General features: G+C 33.8%; 1 protein-coding gene across 3 annotated transcripts; it reads right to left on the bottom strand.

Moving 5' to 3' along the window:
* Positions 1–105: 105 nt before the first annotated feature.
* On the bottom strand, positions 106–16790 carry Znt63c (solute carrier family 30 member 1). 3 transcript variants are annotated; one of them, XM_076801663.1, is made up of 9 exons: positions 16702–16790; positions 16319–16624; positions 7138–7329; positions 6276–6498; positions 4982–5243; positions 2911–3028; positions 1471–1686; positions 1215–1325; positions 106–534 (listed from the first exon to the last, which is right to left on the bottom strand). In XM_076801663.1, exons 3-9 carry the CDS (start codon positions 7312–7314, stop codon positions 337–339), a joined length of 1305 nt encoding a protein of 434 aa, XP_076657778.1. In that variant the 5' UTR covers positions 7315–7329; positions 16319–16624; positions 16702–16790; the 3' UTR covers positions 106–336. The 3 variants fall into 3 exon arrangements, with proteins under 3 accessions (XP_076657778.1, XP_076657777.1, XP_076657779.1); XM_076801662.1 differs by lacking the exon at positions 16702–16790 and having other exon boundaries at positions 16319–16665; XM_076801664.1 differs by lacking the exons at positions 16319–16624; positions 16702–16790 and adding an exon at positions 7398–7415.
* Between the last annotated feature and the right edge of the window lie 87 nt (positions 16791–16877).

Here is a 16877-nt window from a genome sequence, read left to right on the forward strand (position 1 = left end):
TCAACAATGCTATATACTTATAGAACAGGCAATATGCCCTGTAAAGGATTGTCGAAAAGGAAGGATAAATGCAAAGCAATTACAGTATTTTATAGTAAACACAAATACAAATAGTAACTCTTTATATAAGTAATACATTTAATATATTAGTGTGTAATAACTTATGTTTCTGTGATTTTGTCGTAGACGAGATTTATAAAGATTTGTCTTCAGCTTTAATGTTACTAAAATAAAGAAACATACATACGTATATCAGTTTATTGAATTTTTATAATAACATTGTAACGCGCCGCAGATTTTGTTATAGAGGTAGGTATGGATAATACGATTGATAACTTAGACAACTGGTGTATTAACTTGAGAATGTGGAAGTTGGACGGAATTATGCGAGACGGGCACCGATAGTAAATGTCCGCGTTCCATTTCATTGACCTCTTGTTGTTCTGCTCCTCTTATAGATCCAGTTGAACGTGCAAGGCTATTGCGTTGTCTGCACATGTATGGTGTTTCTCCAGGCGAAGGAGTTTCACGACCCTGCGGAAGAATACAAATTAATTAAAAACCTATTTATTATAGCGGTTTAGTGATTTACATATCCAATATATCAAGAACATGTAATAGTCATCAGTAGAGGTGTGTAAGAACCCGAATATGCTCAGGAATCCCGAAATTTTAGAGAACCCTTTCTGACCAGTCCCGATCACCGTTATGAAAATTTTTTAGAAGAATATCCGAAGAAGATTCGAGAGCAACAAAGTTCGTGAACGAAATAAAAGAGAAAATAAAGGAGGTAGTCATAAAAGGAGGAAGTATAAGTGTGTAAAACGCAAACAAAGAGAGGAAGAGCTATGTAAGGTGTTTTGAAATGAATTATCTACATATGCAAAAAGATATATAAGAATCAAAATGAAAATTAAAAGAAAGGAATAGAGAAAATCAAACACAAGTACAAGACGTGGGAATTTAGGAAGGTGGAGTAGATATCAAGAGGGATCTGTTGTGTACAGTCAACCTCCATAGTCTGAGGTTAAATATGTTACCTATTCTTGTATTCGAATCTGAATTAATGGCCTCTAAGCATTGCCCAAGACATTTAGAACAGGGAGAACAGGGAGAACGAAAGCTTGTCTCTTTCTTCGAGGCATACTGCAGAAGGGAGAGGGTCGGGGTTAAATTGTTATGAAAGAACATGTATTATAATTGAGAACACATACCTGTTTAGAGGGACCACAACATGTTGCATGATTGCAAGGTTTGTCGGTCTTTGGACAGTCTAGTACACAATCCTCTGTTGGTGTTTCCTTAATTTCACTATTAGATTGATACTGGAATGTTACAAATATCTTTAGTTAATTAGTGTCGGTGATGATAGTTTAATTTATAATTTTATTTGGTATTTTACAAGATGCTTGACGAATTCCGTACAAAATAAATTAGAAACTTTAATTAGAAGAAAAATATTCTACTTACGTCAATAAATTCTGGCTGTATCGTAGTAGAATGTATGCCTTCGTTGTGAAAAAATTCTTTAACTTGCTCCGCAATTTTCATGTATTCTGATAAATTTCTGCACCTGATGTGCGCCGAAGCAATAATGCGGTCGCCAGCTAATTGCCATACGTGAAATTCGTGTACAGCCAAAACACCATCAACATTTTCGAGTAAACGTTGTTGAATAGCATCAACCTGCAGTAACAAATTCAAATAAATTCGAATTGTATTCATATCAAGAACTTTATAGGGTGTATCCTAACTAATTGTATAAAAGTCGATTATTTTGAAACTATCGAAGATACAAAAAAATGTTTAAATGGAAATTAAATGGTGCAAGAAGACAAACTTTTTCGTAGAATCTAATTCTTTTTTAGATAATTGCTTTAAAATAATTGTACTATATAATTTGTATTTAATAAAAATCGTCTTACACCTACGATAGTTTCGAAGTAATCAGCTTTTATATTTTCAGTTTAGACATTCAAGTGTGTATTACATTATTATTACATTAATCATTTAAAAAAATATTTATAGCAATATTAAGTCATAAAGTGTCCATTAGATTTTCTAATTTTTTTTTTAATTAATAAAATGTTTTTACATTTTTTATTCTTTCCATTGCATAATGGAATTTGTTGAACAATGCAAAATAGTTCATCACAATTTTTTTGATCTTCAATAGGGACGGAATAATGGTCTGAACCAGTTTCTAGACTCACCCTATATAGATATCAACGTTGAGTCATTACAAAGAAAAAAGTATAGAAATAGAAATTCATATCTTAGTTTTTTCATCCAATTATTTTTCAACATGTACACTACTCCTAACAAAAGTGTATGGTAAATACGTACTCAAGTTTCTCGGATAATAACATCTGTAATCGCAAGACATTGATTTGAATATAGAAGATAATATCCCCTTCTAAATAATAATTTTAATATAAATCAGATTACTGTTACTTCCGAGTTACAAGCTTTACAAGCAGCATTGCAACTTTGTTGAGTTTATTGCGACAAAAACGTTATATTCTGAATGAAACAGTAAAACAATATGTTTAAAATATTTATTTAACTTCACGAATTTCTCCAAGTTCTTCACCAGAGAAACTACTTACATCATGTAATATCTCCTACCATAGCAAATAAGTTCTGAAAAAGAACAGTTATTTTATACTTTCTGCTTGTTACGAGATATTTTAATATTTATGTTAAAGACAAGAAATTCATAATTAAAACTTTAAATGCTTAATACATATAAGGATATTATTTAACATGGTTCCTCACATCTATAAACATATAAATTGAATTTATGATACGGAGATATTACAATTTTTCTTCTGAAATTCCAACGTCTGTTTAATTTAAATCACTCTAAAACGTATTGTACACATACTACATTAGTTGAAATAATGTTACCTGAATATGTGTTGGTACAGTTTGTAAAAGAATCAAGGCAGATTCTTGCAGCAATGGCCAGACTGATCGCAGAATGAGAATAACTAACAAAAGTGAAAGAGCTGGATCAATGTAAAATCTGTAAATAATAAAATTGTATGTAAATATTAGATGAAATGACATTCACAAGCTACATAATACAGATAGAAAAATTATTTGAAAAAAAAATTGTAATACATATACAGAGTGCCCAAAGAATATGGGGTATCCTGGAACATGCGTAATCTTCATGCAAATACAAATCAGAAATTCTTTTACCATTTTTAAAGTCGAAGCTCTGTTTCTGAAATATTAAAGGTTCAAAAATGAAAGTTGAACTTTCGTATTATACAATTTAGATACCAGTCAACTGACAAGTTATAAAACATATGTATACTACCGTCCACAAGTATTTGGACACTTCTGTATTTGCACTAGTGCTTATATTTTCTATTACGATTAAAATATAAGTATATTAAAAAATAACAGTGTATTAAAATGCGATTTCAAGTGTAATTTTTTAACTGCAACCAATCCTCAAATCCAATTATTTAACAATCAGAAATTAGGAGCTACTCTTCCAGTTGCAGTTAAAGAATTCCGTGGTTAAGATGTTTCAACAATTAACGTAGGATATAAAAATAAATTATACAATGCCCACAGCCAAGAACCTTTTCGTTTTCTCATTCAATTTTAGTTATTGCATTATTATGAAATTTATACGTCTATTATATGTATTTCAATATATGCATTTTATTAATATAATATATATGAAATTAGAAACTCTTGATTAGATTTCATTAACTGTCCAAATACTTATGGACGTGCACATACTATTAAGAAACAGGGGTTGAAACCCCCTATACGAACCCCATCCCCATCTTTTTACAACTTTTTTACAATATTCAAGAAATTTTTTGTTTCTCCTTCTTTTATTATAACAATACTATGCATACATGTTCATGCAAAAAGGATCATCTAACTTGTTTGTGTCAACTAGAGTCACAGGTGAAGTATTGAAAAATATTCCACTTGTACTTTTGTATAACTTTGCTTTTACATGTTTACACGGAAAACTGACTAAGGCAGAAGAAGACATAATTCGCAAGAATCGTTTGTCTTTTGGAATAAGTAAAGATCACATAAACACAATTTTTGAGACCACTGTTTCTCGTTCAGTATCTGTTAATACAAAAACTGAAATGTACAACATAGTATGAGATAAAAAGAGTTTCACCTTTTCTTTACATTTCGCCCGAATTATTTGTTCTGCCGTCAATTACGCGCTGTGTGCGTGCTGTTTAGGATTATGAAACGAAACGTAGCCATAAGACTTTTTTATTTGTCGAATGAGTGTAGTCGCGTGGGTGAGAAATGGTCAAGGAATCAGTGCGTCAAGGGACAAAGAGAGTAATATATCACGTTTCCCTCACATATCACTATTTCTTTCTTATGAAGATCTGCATAGTGCTGAATGCATCATGGAAATGTAAGAATAGAAATACGACACTAAAGCAGTCGCTCAAACATGACCACTTTAAGTCAAGTTTCATGATGAATTATCTAGTTGTACAGTTAAACCAAAAAGTTCAACAGTATTTAAAAATAAAAGTTTTAAAAGCATACCCCCTTCAAGTTCCCTACATTCTCTTACTGTATACTCTAGAACTCTAGATTTCCTCTTTCTCCTAAAACCTATTCCGTATTTCAATTGTCCCACCCCCTTCAAATTGTTCTTTATAAGTTTACTTCAAATGTATACGAATGCCCAAATATTTTTGTGACTAATTACTTTATGGTTAATTACTTTTTCAAAGAATGGCGATTCTTTAAATGTCTTTATGAGAAACCAAACTCGAATGAATTTGAACAGTTTCAATTGTAAACAATTTTAGTGTTTATACCATACCGGTATGTCCCAAAACATTCGAAATTACATTTCCTTATGTTACCAAACCCTAACCGACGTTTTTTCAGGAAATGCCACACAAAATGAACATTCAATGTATTCGGTATTGGTAAAGTATTTAAGTTTATAACAAAAATTGATTACCTGTACTCCCATTTTGTCAACCAAACAATTAAAGCAGATACGATTACAATAACAGATCCTAAGGCATCGGAAAGTACATGAAGAAATACACCACGCATATTCATTTGACTGGCGTCATGCGTATGACCATGTGTCCTTTTCACCTGAGGTGTTGAAGGTCTGTAAGTTTCGTCATTTTCGTTGTCGTCTGTTCCAACGAAAGAGCTAAGCCTGTTATGACTTCGAGATATACCGTGTGAATGTGCATGAGAATGGCCATGTTCTGTAAAAAACAAAATTAAAATATTCTTCATACCTTGACGTAATAACAAATAACGTTTGAAAGTTTAAATCCAAATTCGTTTTCTGTGTCACAGTATTATAATATTCTAACAAAGAAAGTTGTGTAAATGATTTGTTTTCTGGAATTAAAATTTTGCTTGTAATCGCAAGAGAAAATTAGCATGACGGAGAGAAATGATTTTTAAATATTGTTGGACAGTGTTATTGGTTCTTGTTTGGTGTGAAAAACAAATGAATGTGTAAAATATTATTTCAATTTGTAAAAAGTAAACAGTTTATGTCTACTTCATTACCCACCCACCCACAACATACATGTAATATATACATAGTGATTTTTGTAAAGTGACTGATTACGTTTTCTCAGAAATAAAAAGAGATACGAAAAAATCGATCGAACGGAACTGAGAATTTTAAACTTATTTTTTAAAAACTGGGATTACATTTTTTCCCCTATAGTCTGATAGTGTTCTCAGTGACAATTTCATAGATCGTTGCTCACATTCATCCAAGACCATACTAAATCATACAGATACAAAAGTGTAACCATCTTGCTTCGCGGAAATTGCTGTAGCATTATAACTTCCAAGAAAGGAATGAATGGTATCTAAATTAACATTTAATGATACAGGCATACAGAAAGAATTGAACGTACAATGAGGAAAAACCGTTTCAGAATAAATGTCTTTCCACAAGTTATACCAAAGATACCTTTGAATACGAATATTTGAATTATTTGGAGCAATGGAACAGTACATTGATTCAAAAGCTATAAACGTTTTGGCCGCGCTGTGACCTAGCATGATCTCGGTTGAACCAATGTCGAGATTTACGATACAAACTTGCAAAAAAGAAAAGGATTCATTTTGAAATTAATTAGGCACCTCCACCTACAACACTACTGTTACATCAAAAGAGAAAAAACATTGTTCGATCAATTTGTTCAAATCTCTTTCCTTTCCGAAGAAGATTCAATGGGAGGAGAATGCATACGTAACAATCTCTATATACTTACCATGAAATAAACACAGTCCAATAACATTCACTACTAACCCAAGTGCACCGACTGCTACAAGTAATTTAGGTTCATGTATTTCTTCTATTTCAATAAATCTCTTACATGCTTCGACGGTAATACTAAAACACAATGCGACTAAAAAGACAGCGTTTACCAAAGCACCTAATACTTCGGCTCTGGCCCAACCAAATGTATTTTTAGACCATTTCTTTGGCGACATCTGAAAAATACACAACAGCAGGAATTACTATAAATATGCAGACAACAATTTTGCAAAATATAGTTATCTATTGAAATTAACGATCGCGATAACTTGAAAATCAACGAACCAATTTAGTTGAAATTTGGAAAATACAATATTGATCTATGTTCTACCCCGTAGCATGAACTCCTTGATATATTAATAATTGGAGATTTGAGAGTTAAAAACGAACTATTATTATACCAAAAACTGAAATATTTTTAACATAGAGATTAAGAAAATGTTCGTTTTTTTTTTTGTTTCAGACGACTACAAGACACTTCACACTTGTAGCCATCATGGACACCAAAATTTTGAGCACGCTGTCGTAAATCTACTGTAACTTTAGAGAAGTGTATTGTTTTGACTTAAAAAAATTCGAGTATACTTAAAAAATATCATTTAATAAACCCACAAGACTTCGAATCGATAAGTTTCATAGTTTTTCTTGAAAAAATGTCCGAATATGATCTAATTCAGAGCCGGGCGATTTCATCCCCTCAATTCGTGCTCCCTCCCCTCATCTGGCGGCCGCCATCGTAATTCGATGGTGGTCACATTAGCATAGCCCCTTCGGACAGATGAAGAAGATCAGCATTAATGAAAGAAATGTCATACCTTTACGGAAAGAAATGCGACGACCAATGCTGCTACATCCGACAGCATGTGAAAACTGTCGGCAATTAAAGCCATCGAATTAGTTACATATCCTACTACTATTTCTACCAAGAAAAATAGTGCAGTGAGCCACAGCATTGTCAAAAGGCGACACTTTTTCCCTGTATAGCGTCCCATGGTGCTTGTTTGTACCTAAAAATAATTGGAAAGTCATGTGTAAGGAAACGGTACAATTACTATGCATAAACAAAATACAGTACAGTTCGGTGAGAGAATCTGTCTAACGGTCTCTCTCTCGTCTTCAAGTTTTCGGAGCTTTTTATCTATTCCCCGAATCGTCCTGATTCGCCAAGGCTGAATTAGCCTTTTTAGCCAATCAGGCACTTCTTCGGGGACTCCTGCGTCCTTGACAACTGTACGTGCCGATGGCCACTACAATTCCAAAATATTTTTTTATTTGTCTCAAGTCAAATTAACTGTTAAAAGCGCAGCAATGATTTTGTCGGAGTACACACTCTTATGGAGGAGTAGATACGTCGGAGATGGATTAATGAATTTAGATGGAAAAATGTACGGTATCGACATCAGTATCACAAGACATTAACGATAATAAGAACGAGCAGTAATTTAATTACTCTTCACTTATCACACTGTTGTAGTAGCGTGCTGTCTTAAGTGAACGAAGCCTGAAAAGTACCTGCACGTTGAAAAGTATTGTTCTTTTTAATGGTTGACATTCGCGTCGAATGTGACGAAAGCAGCCCTCAAAGTTCGCCGGTGGAAAACCGCCTATTTTCTCGCTTATCACGGAAGTTATTGATAGAACTGTTAGTACATTTCAATCGCAACGTTGTGCATTCTCGAACCACAAATTTTCCAAAGAAAATTATTTTAAGAAATCAGTCGCAGGTCGTGGTACAAATCGAGTTGAGGCGACTCCATCGCTCAAAACAACGCGAAAATTAAGAATGGCGAAACTGCAGCTTTGTTTTCAATAAAAACACATTTGAACATCAATCAAAGACTGCTACTGCCACTGTATTTCTACGCGGTACAATGCCAGAATATGTTTATTATCAGGTTGCTACCTTGTTGGTCGATCCGTCAGATCTTATCGAAGAGGAGACGTGACGCGATACACTAACGAAGGTATGATTTTTGCAACGCAACTGCCAACGCACCAACGCAATTTCGACATGCACTTGGTTTCTGCCTTGTCGTCAGACATAGGATCTCCCTGATCTCGTCTGAATTATAACTTAAAGCCCACCCTGTACAAACTTTAGAATGCATTACAAGATATGGATGCATTGGATTTATAAGTTTTCGATGTGCTCGGCTTTTGTAGACTACAAGGGACATTATCCAAGTGTCGCACGCCGATTTTAATGAAATTTATACAGGATGTAGTTTGTTGAACAATATTTGACACGTATTTTTTTTATTTGCAATGATGCATATCTATTTTTGATAATATCTCGGGAACCAGAGGGACTAGGAAAATGATTTTTTTCAAATTTGTGTGTTATCGATCAAGAAATATAGTCATATAAAAAGATTTCAGGAAAAGTTATTATTACAATTATATTTATTTATGTTCAAAAAATAACAGTGTGATTAATGATTGTTCTTCTTATATGTTTTTCTTTAACATCATTTTTGTAGAATTTAAGACCAACAAAAGGAAAGTACACCACCTGTGGTAACTCGCTGGTTTTTTAAGTATGCAAAAAATAAATGACATATGTAGAATTGATTAATATCTTGGTTTTATTTAATGTTTCATAGGTTTCAGCATTCTATTCGGTAATTATTCACGCGACATTTTCATTGTCCTTACTGATAGTCTGTCTCGTTTGCGTTCAACGCGTTCCTTTCATTCTTCAGTGGTATTAAGAGCCCGTGAGAATCCTGACCAACGGTTCTCTACGAATTAAATTAGAGGGTCTCGCAAATTAGGCAAGTACATATTTTCGGACCGAAAGAATACTTTCATTATTGGCCGTTTATAAATGAATGCATTATCCTATTGAAATTGTAGAATTTGGTCCTACAATACAAATCTTATGGGTCTTAATCGACTCAATTAGTGTTTTATATGTTACAACGTTCATTTCACAGTCGATAAATCGTACACCTGTTCGTTCGTTGTAACTGCTCCTGACGGAACCCGCGTTGAGATCATTGTTTTATGCCAATATCGAGGAAATGGCAATACTATTTCAGAAATGACTGAACTTCTTTGTAGATTTTAGTTCATTAACCCTCGCACGGCGGATGTAGGGTCCGTTCGGACCCGTATGGAGAAGTTAGTACTTTTGTCATTGAGGATGAGCTTTTCGATCGAATTTTATTTTATTAATAAAAATAATATAATAATATTTTTAATAAAAATTATTAATATTTTTATTAATTTTAATTTTTCTCGTCGACACTGCACATAGCTCAAAAGTCGTAGCAGAGTGTCACTAAATTCTTCGACCCAGAGCACTGTGCGTCGTCGTTGGCGCGATTGTTCGAATCGTCGCGACGGTATTGCGACGATTAACACATTGAAAGCGGAAATGTCGGGTGTAATCTCAGCTGCGTGACTTATAAACTGTGGGAGCTGGTCGGATTTTCCCACTGCACATGAGAAACCAATGCGGAAGGTGTCCACATGCAAAATATTATGGTTAACGGTGTTAGTTTTCGTTATGGCGGTACACATAAATCGAAAAGTCCTTTGCCATTGTGAAATAGGCTTGATTTTTCAGAAAACTAACTCCCCTATTTCGGGCAAGTTTATTAAAATCAGGTACACCAATTTGTACCTTGTGCGCTCGTGGAAGTTCTCTTAATTCGAGCAGTAAATTATTCGCAATTAAACTGTTATCTCTATTTGTGTTTCAGCATAAATTCACTCTGGTGAATACGAACCGATAGCAAGAACAAGTGTGCAGCAGTAAAAAGTGACCGATCCGATTTAAATAACATATTTAAATAACATTTCGACAACATGCATGAATCTCTTTTATAAGCCTAATGCAGTTGAGCTGCATTGTAGTTAGCCTTGTTGAATAGAGTCAGCATATTCTTCGAATTTATGAACTCAATGACTTTATTACTTGTAATTTTATTGAAAGCATCGCTTGATAACGCCAGTATATTAGATTCTAATATACAGGGTGTCCCAGAATGTAGTGTTTCCTTGAAAAGAGGAAACGATAGGTATGTGTAAAAAATGAAAATATTTAATGTGTGTAATATTTCATATGTGTGTCCTATTTTTAGAGGAATGAAAGCGACCTTCAATTTTTTAAATGGAATACTATAGGTTTTTTATATCTCACGAAAGGGTGTATCAAGGAGAATGCAATGATGTACCACACAATGACCTTCAGGTCCATTACGTCGCGAGAGAAATATCACAGAAGAGTAAGAGAGTGATATTGATTGCAATGATTCCGTTGATTAAATCAACAGTAACTAAAACAAAATAACAACAAACTAAATGTAAAATATATCTTTTGTTTAAGGTACTCTCTACGTAAAGTGTATCAAGATGACCCTGCACGTGGATTTAGCACTTGCTGATAACAATCGTGTAAGATAGCCTTGCACGGACAATTTCTTACAAGGAGAGAAACTTTAAGCCGGCAACTATGAAATCTCAAATGAGTGGAGTGCACACGTGCTATTAGATGTTTCAGCTTGATGTTCCAACAGTTCCGAAGTAATTTGAATGCGCAGCTCTTTGGTTTTCGAGAAATTAATGGGAAAAAGTGGCACAAACATAAATAGAATTCAGAAACGGGACACCGTAGAAATGCAATTTTCAACAAATTTTTATTACACGTCATTTACCGAACTGATCCGTCTAGCTTCGCAGAGAACCGGAAGTCGTTTCGCCCACTTTGTAAAAAGTTATTCCGACTTCACAGCTGTTCGAACTGTTACGGAGTCGCTGTAGCGTTTAAATGTTCAAGCTGAACGAGCTCGAACTGCTTCAAGCTCTCGAATCATATCTATCACGAATGATCTAGTGTTTTCCTTTGTTTTGTTCGGCTCCATTATTTTAATCTTAACCGCTGAGTGGATCGTCGAGTACCTGCTTATTTCGAACCGATCAAAATCCAGCATCAAGCAAATCAAACTAATCGATCGAATCGAGCTGAAAGTCCTTGATGATCCTACACATACGACCTTCAATGTGGTCTACAAACAATGTCAACTAGTATTGTTCCACCGTGCGTGTTGTCGTCTTGCCTATGGTCTCGTCTACGCAGTGTCGCCAAATGAGGGGAGGGAGCATGAATTTAGGGGAAAAAGTTACCCTCTCTCTCTGCCAGTGCTGGAGTATGCATGACAAAGACGGAACGCGGTCACGTGACGGAAGCATGGGGGTATAGCGCGGTAGAAAGGGAGATCAGAGTGGGGGAACAAGTCTTGATCTGGCGACTCTGCATCTACGTCTACAGGAGGATTTCACTAATCACCAGCGACCAATAGAAAACAAAAGGCATCACAGAATCTTCACGAAGTCTGCACGCTACACCGATTGACGAGCAACGACCGTCCTAGTAACGCTTATCGCGTTGCCATTAAACTCGAGATTATTTTAGAAGGTTCTTTGTACTTCTAAATCACTAAGCAGTTGTAAAAGTTGAGATTATACCTAATGGAATATGGTTCGGTCGATCACTATACATGTTATCTACACTTCAAGATTCTCAACATCTCGTGAACTGGGGATCCCTCGGGCGATTAATATCTGTACGCCATAAATACGTATAACTGACCAATTAGATTTTCTTCAACATTATTCAGTTCCGAATTAGGGTCAATAGAATTAGTTTACCTGTGTAACCATGGTACAGGGTAAGGGACCTAATTATTGTGGAGGTACCATTTACTGCCCCTACATATACTTATTTTTAAAGCATAATGAATATTAAAAAAGAGACTGCGTTTTCTATTCTGGCGGAGTCTCTTTTATTTCTCCCACTAAAAACCGAAATTTGACCTTCGCGTTTCTTAGATTAATAATATAAGAACAAATCGTCCCCATCGACAAGCTCTCGAAACACGAAACTTACATTTAAAAAATGTGTTGTCTGTTCGTACCATTAAACTTCGACTTAAAAATGTTTTTATCTTCGATATCTTAAAAAATTACTGACTGAATTACTTTGGCGCGAACACGCTGTATTTTTAATTACGGTTGGATCAAGAGACACGCTTTTAATAGCAGATAATAATTAATGACTCGTACAGATCGTTATAAGGTAGCGCAAGAATAATTGAATCGTTATAGAGTACTCTCCTACTCGCTCACAATAGTATGAGATAATAAGCAGCGATAATGATCAGTGAATAAGCGTGTAACGGTTGAAGTTCGACTGTTTAGTGCTGAGGATGAGTAATGTGGCGAAAGCTAATTAGGGAAATAGGCTGTGTCACCACTTCTAACATAGATTTCAGAGTAGGAGAGTTATCATCAAAATGGTTTATCTGCATTGAAGATGCATATTACGTTTTCTCACATCAGCATATTTCACTTATAATTAGCAAAAAGAGAAGACGGTCGAACGGAGCCGTACGTCGGACACAATTAGTTATCGAGATACAAAATGATAAATTTTTATCAACGATTTATCCTTTATGTACAGATTAGGACCTACTGCCACGCTAAATTCAGCCAGGTGGCTGACACTCGAAATATTGGTGTGCGTGCACTTAAACCCTGTGACTTGTTCGACATAAAAATTAATTTTTGAAAAATCAGCAATTATCGAAGGCGACATCGAACGTTTTATTATGGTGTAGATTATTTGTGCCATTTATAAGGTCATTTTTTATGGACTTTATGCGTAGTGTCCTCCTTTTCTAATAACTTCATCATTTTGCCAAGTGGACGATACCTCATCTGGAAAACTCGATATTGTTTAACTTAAAAAGATGTATTAACAGCAATTTTTATTGTCCCGTCATTGTTGAATTTATTCCGCGTAGAAAGTCATATGAACTCGTAAATAAGTAATAAACAGACAGGATCATATCAAGGGAAATGTGGTGAAACTTCCCGTGATAATCAGTGTGGTTAATATGCATATGTGGATAATCGTTGATTATCATGATGGTTTTACGACGTTCCCTGTATTCCCTTGATGTGTCTTACCCTTTTTAAATGTTGCCTTTACAATAATGCACAAAGGCTTGAAGTGGCTCAATATGTTTACATTCATAACATTAACATTTAACACAAAAGTTTTGGGGTAATTATACCTACTCCGAAATTCTCGCTTGGAGAGCATCCGAAATTATCTCCCGCATTTCAATCACGTGCGTAAAATTTTAAGTGAAGTTTCATTTAGAAATGAAAAACTTTTTTTCGAACGAAATTTTCTATCTCCTAGACATCGTCATAATTAGGCTCTTTGAAATTCATGAAGGAAGAAACAAAAGTAGAGAAGTGTGTAAAACGCGGTGGTGAACAATTAGAGCACGCAAATAAGCAAGTGACATGAACAATTAGCAGTAACACTCCGTGAATAAGGAGCGGAAGAGAAACCGCGCTCGCATAGACTAATTGGGTGAATAAATACATTGTGAATTAGTTTCAACTGCATTTAGTTTGCTCATTTACCTAGTTCATAACGTTATCCTTATAAATGAGCACTGACGAAATATTTCGGATTAGCCGACTAATCTTTCAACATATTTCGAGATTCTCTTTTAAGGAGATAAATGAAGTGCATCTCTGAAAATATTTGCAACATCCTGAGTCACAAGCGGTGACGTGTAACGTCATTTGAACATCCTTGCTGACTTGTCTCAAGGCTGACAGCATTCCTAATGTCAGCAAAAAATGAATCAAACGTTATATTTTAATCTTTACGAGTGTTGTTATTATTTTTATTACGACTGTAAGTTCGACAAATTTTTTACATGACAGTCGGTTGAAGTCGAAAAAATACGTTTTTCTTGCGATTTTTGAAACTGTCGAAAAAGAGAATGCAATTGGGAAAAGGTCACAGGATAGTATTAGGAACTTCAGTTTTAAAAAATTGTAGGATGACAAAGTTATGGCTATTTAAAATTTAAATATTATCAATTATGTCGAAACAATGTCTTATTCCAGGTTTATAGCTTGCGAAATATTAAAAAAAAGGCGAAAAATGAATAAGTGATTATTAAAATATTATTTTTCAATTCTTGATTTTTCTTTCATCGCCTAAATAAACTGTTCAAGTTTATTTCAACTTTTAATTTGTTAAAAAAATTAATTAAATGAAAATAAATTTTTTTAAATATCTGTCTTTGTATCTGATAGGTATATGTGGCTTCTTATAATGTAGATAGGTAAAGGAAAAAGATTATACCATTTGAGTCTGTTTTAAATCAATGCATCTCACACGGTTTACCATTTCTCTATATACTGTTTAAAGAGACACTATTATATTCAGCATCGGCTATGCAGATCAATTATTAATCAGAGTCCTAATTTATACACTACACACTAATTGCCTCTGACATATGGCTACTTTTCAACTTGTTCTCTTTATGCAGAATACAATAGGCTGATGTCAAATAAATTGGACATTAATATGCTTGATTACAAACAACCTTGTAGCAAGTTGTTTCAGCAGCATGTCCACTGATTCAGAGACGTACATATACCTCTGTAAGCAGTACAGTAACCCTCTATCTATGAACTAGATTTGACCTTTGTCCTTAATATTTATAGAAATACTCAATGAATTGTTGTTTAAATGTATACTTCTTCATTGTCAAGTATTTCTAAAATTAAGTAAAATCTGGCAATGATAAAGATATAAGTTGCATTTTAATAAACTATAGTAACAGTTAAAGCTCAGCAAATAACAGCTTAAAAAGAATTTCAAATAATCCATGCGGTATCCTCTATAAAGTCAAATAATATTTGTGTGAAAACTTCTCGCTGCATGTTAGATAGCTAGCATGTTAGTATTTAAGTAGAACATACTGTATATATGCGTACATAGATACTCGCAAGATTGAGTACATATACTGGCAACATCTTATTTATTCAATAAAGAAAAGACAAACAATTTTATCGTTAACCAAATTTGCCATGTAGTACTGTATCTCCAGCAAATAATATCTTACTCGATGAAAGCATAAACAACATTTGTATCAACTATACTTTAGTATAAACTATACAGTAATATAGTTTATAATACACGTATACCTGTGTATATCTAAGTATAGAAAATATTCATTTCTTAATCGTGTAAGCTGAGGTATTTTCCAATATTTTCATAATCTTCATTACCCATTAATTAATAGTGAAAATATACATAATATACTTTTAATTCTGCTGAAAGTATATAATAGGCATATTTCTGCCTGTCTTGTGTACTAAATATAGAAGATATAATATATAAGAAAGTACTTTGAGAACAGTTTCTGTTGCTACAATGAGTAATTTTAATTCCTCCTCATACATGTCCTCTGTTCTTATAATAGTTTACATGATGAATTTCTTTGTGGAAATAATGATGCCAACTTTTTTGTCCAACATTATAATGTGCATCACTGCTAATAAACAATGTAAAGTGGCAATCAAATGTAACCTAGCAACGAAAACAATGAAAGTAAATATTATTGAAAGAATTTTACAAATATGATAAATTGATCCATACTCTCAATTTTATCAAGCTCAATGTATATATTATTTGATGCTTGTTAAATATATGATATCATATATTGAAACATAAATATATTATTTATGTTCCAATCAAATGATTAATTATCTTCTGAACACGTAAATTATTTAATACGATACCTATGATTTTGATCTTGATTTGTTTATTTTTTATTCCTTCAACAAATAGAAGTTTTATATGTGAATTCAATTTTGCGAGTAACTACAAACGGAAAATTAGAAAGCACATTTAGTAGTAAAAATAAACCTTACAAATTGTCAAGTATTGCATTTGCATCCCGAAAACCACTTTGAATAAAAACAGTTTTCGAACTGCATTATCTTAATGACTAAGTTTGACAGAATTATTTAAAATAAGAACTAGTAACATCACTCTTCAAATTCGAAATACAAAAAAATTTGTATCTGGTTTATAAATCGTGTGCAGGTTATTTATGTTTTGTCAAGTTTGTTAAAGTATCGTAAACAAAACAAAATAATCGCATTACTTACGTTTTCAGTAAAATATTATAGTTCTTCGGATAATATATCAAAATTGCGTTAAATGGCACAAATATAAACTGTTTATAAACATGTTACACAGTACTGATGTGTATCCACGAGTAGCGTCAATAATATAGAATGACATTAGATCTTTTTGAACACTTCAAAACATAACCGTTTTAATTCACTACCGAAGAACCAGGGAGGCTGTTGTGGCCGTGGTCGTTAAGGCACGGCATGGCAGTGATAAATCCTGAGATCACACGGGTTCGATTCCCACTATTGGCAGATCATTCTTCTATTCCCCTAGAATCACTACCGAAGAACCACGCGGTAAAAATAAAATGCGCTGAACCTATACAATTAATAATACAATTCGATGGAAATCTTACACTGCATTTCGTTAAAGATAGCATTGATGAAACAATAACAAAGGTAGATGATCAAACACCATCACATTTTTTTTTAAACTACCAACAGTCACTCTAACGATACATTATGCTCTGAAATTGACTAGCAACGACAAAATGAGTTCCCACTCCCTCTCTAACCTACGTCTATAGACTGT

Source organism: Halictus rubicundus, chromosome 16 (genome assembly GCF_050948215.1).
Source record: "Halictus rubicundus isolate RS-2024b chromosome 16, iyHalRubi1_principal, whole genome shotgun sequence".
In the NCBI taxonomy this organism is placed as follows: domain Eukaryota; kingdom Metazoa; phylum Arthropoda; class Insecta; order Hymenoptera; family Halictidae; genus Halictus; species Halictus rubicundus.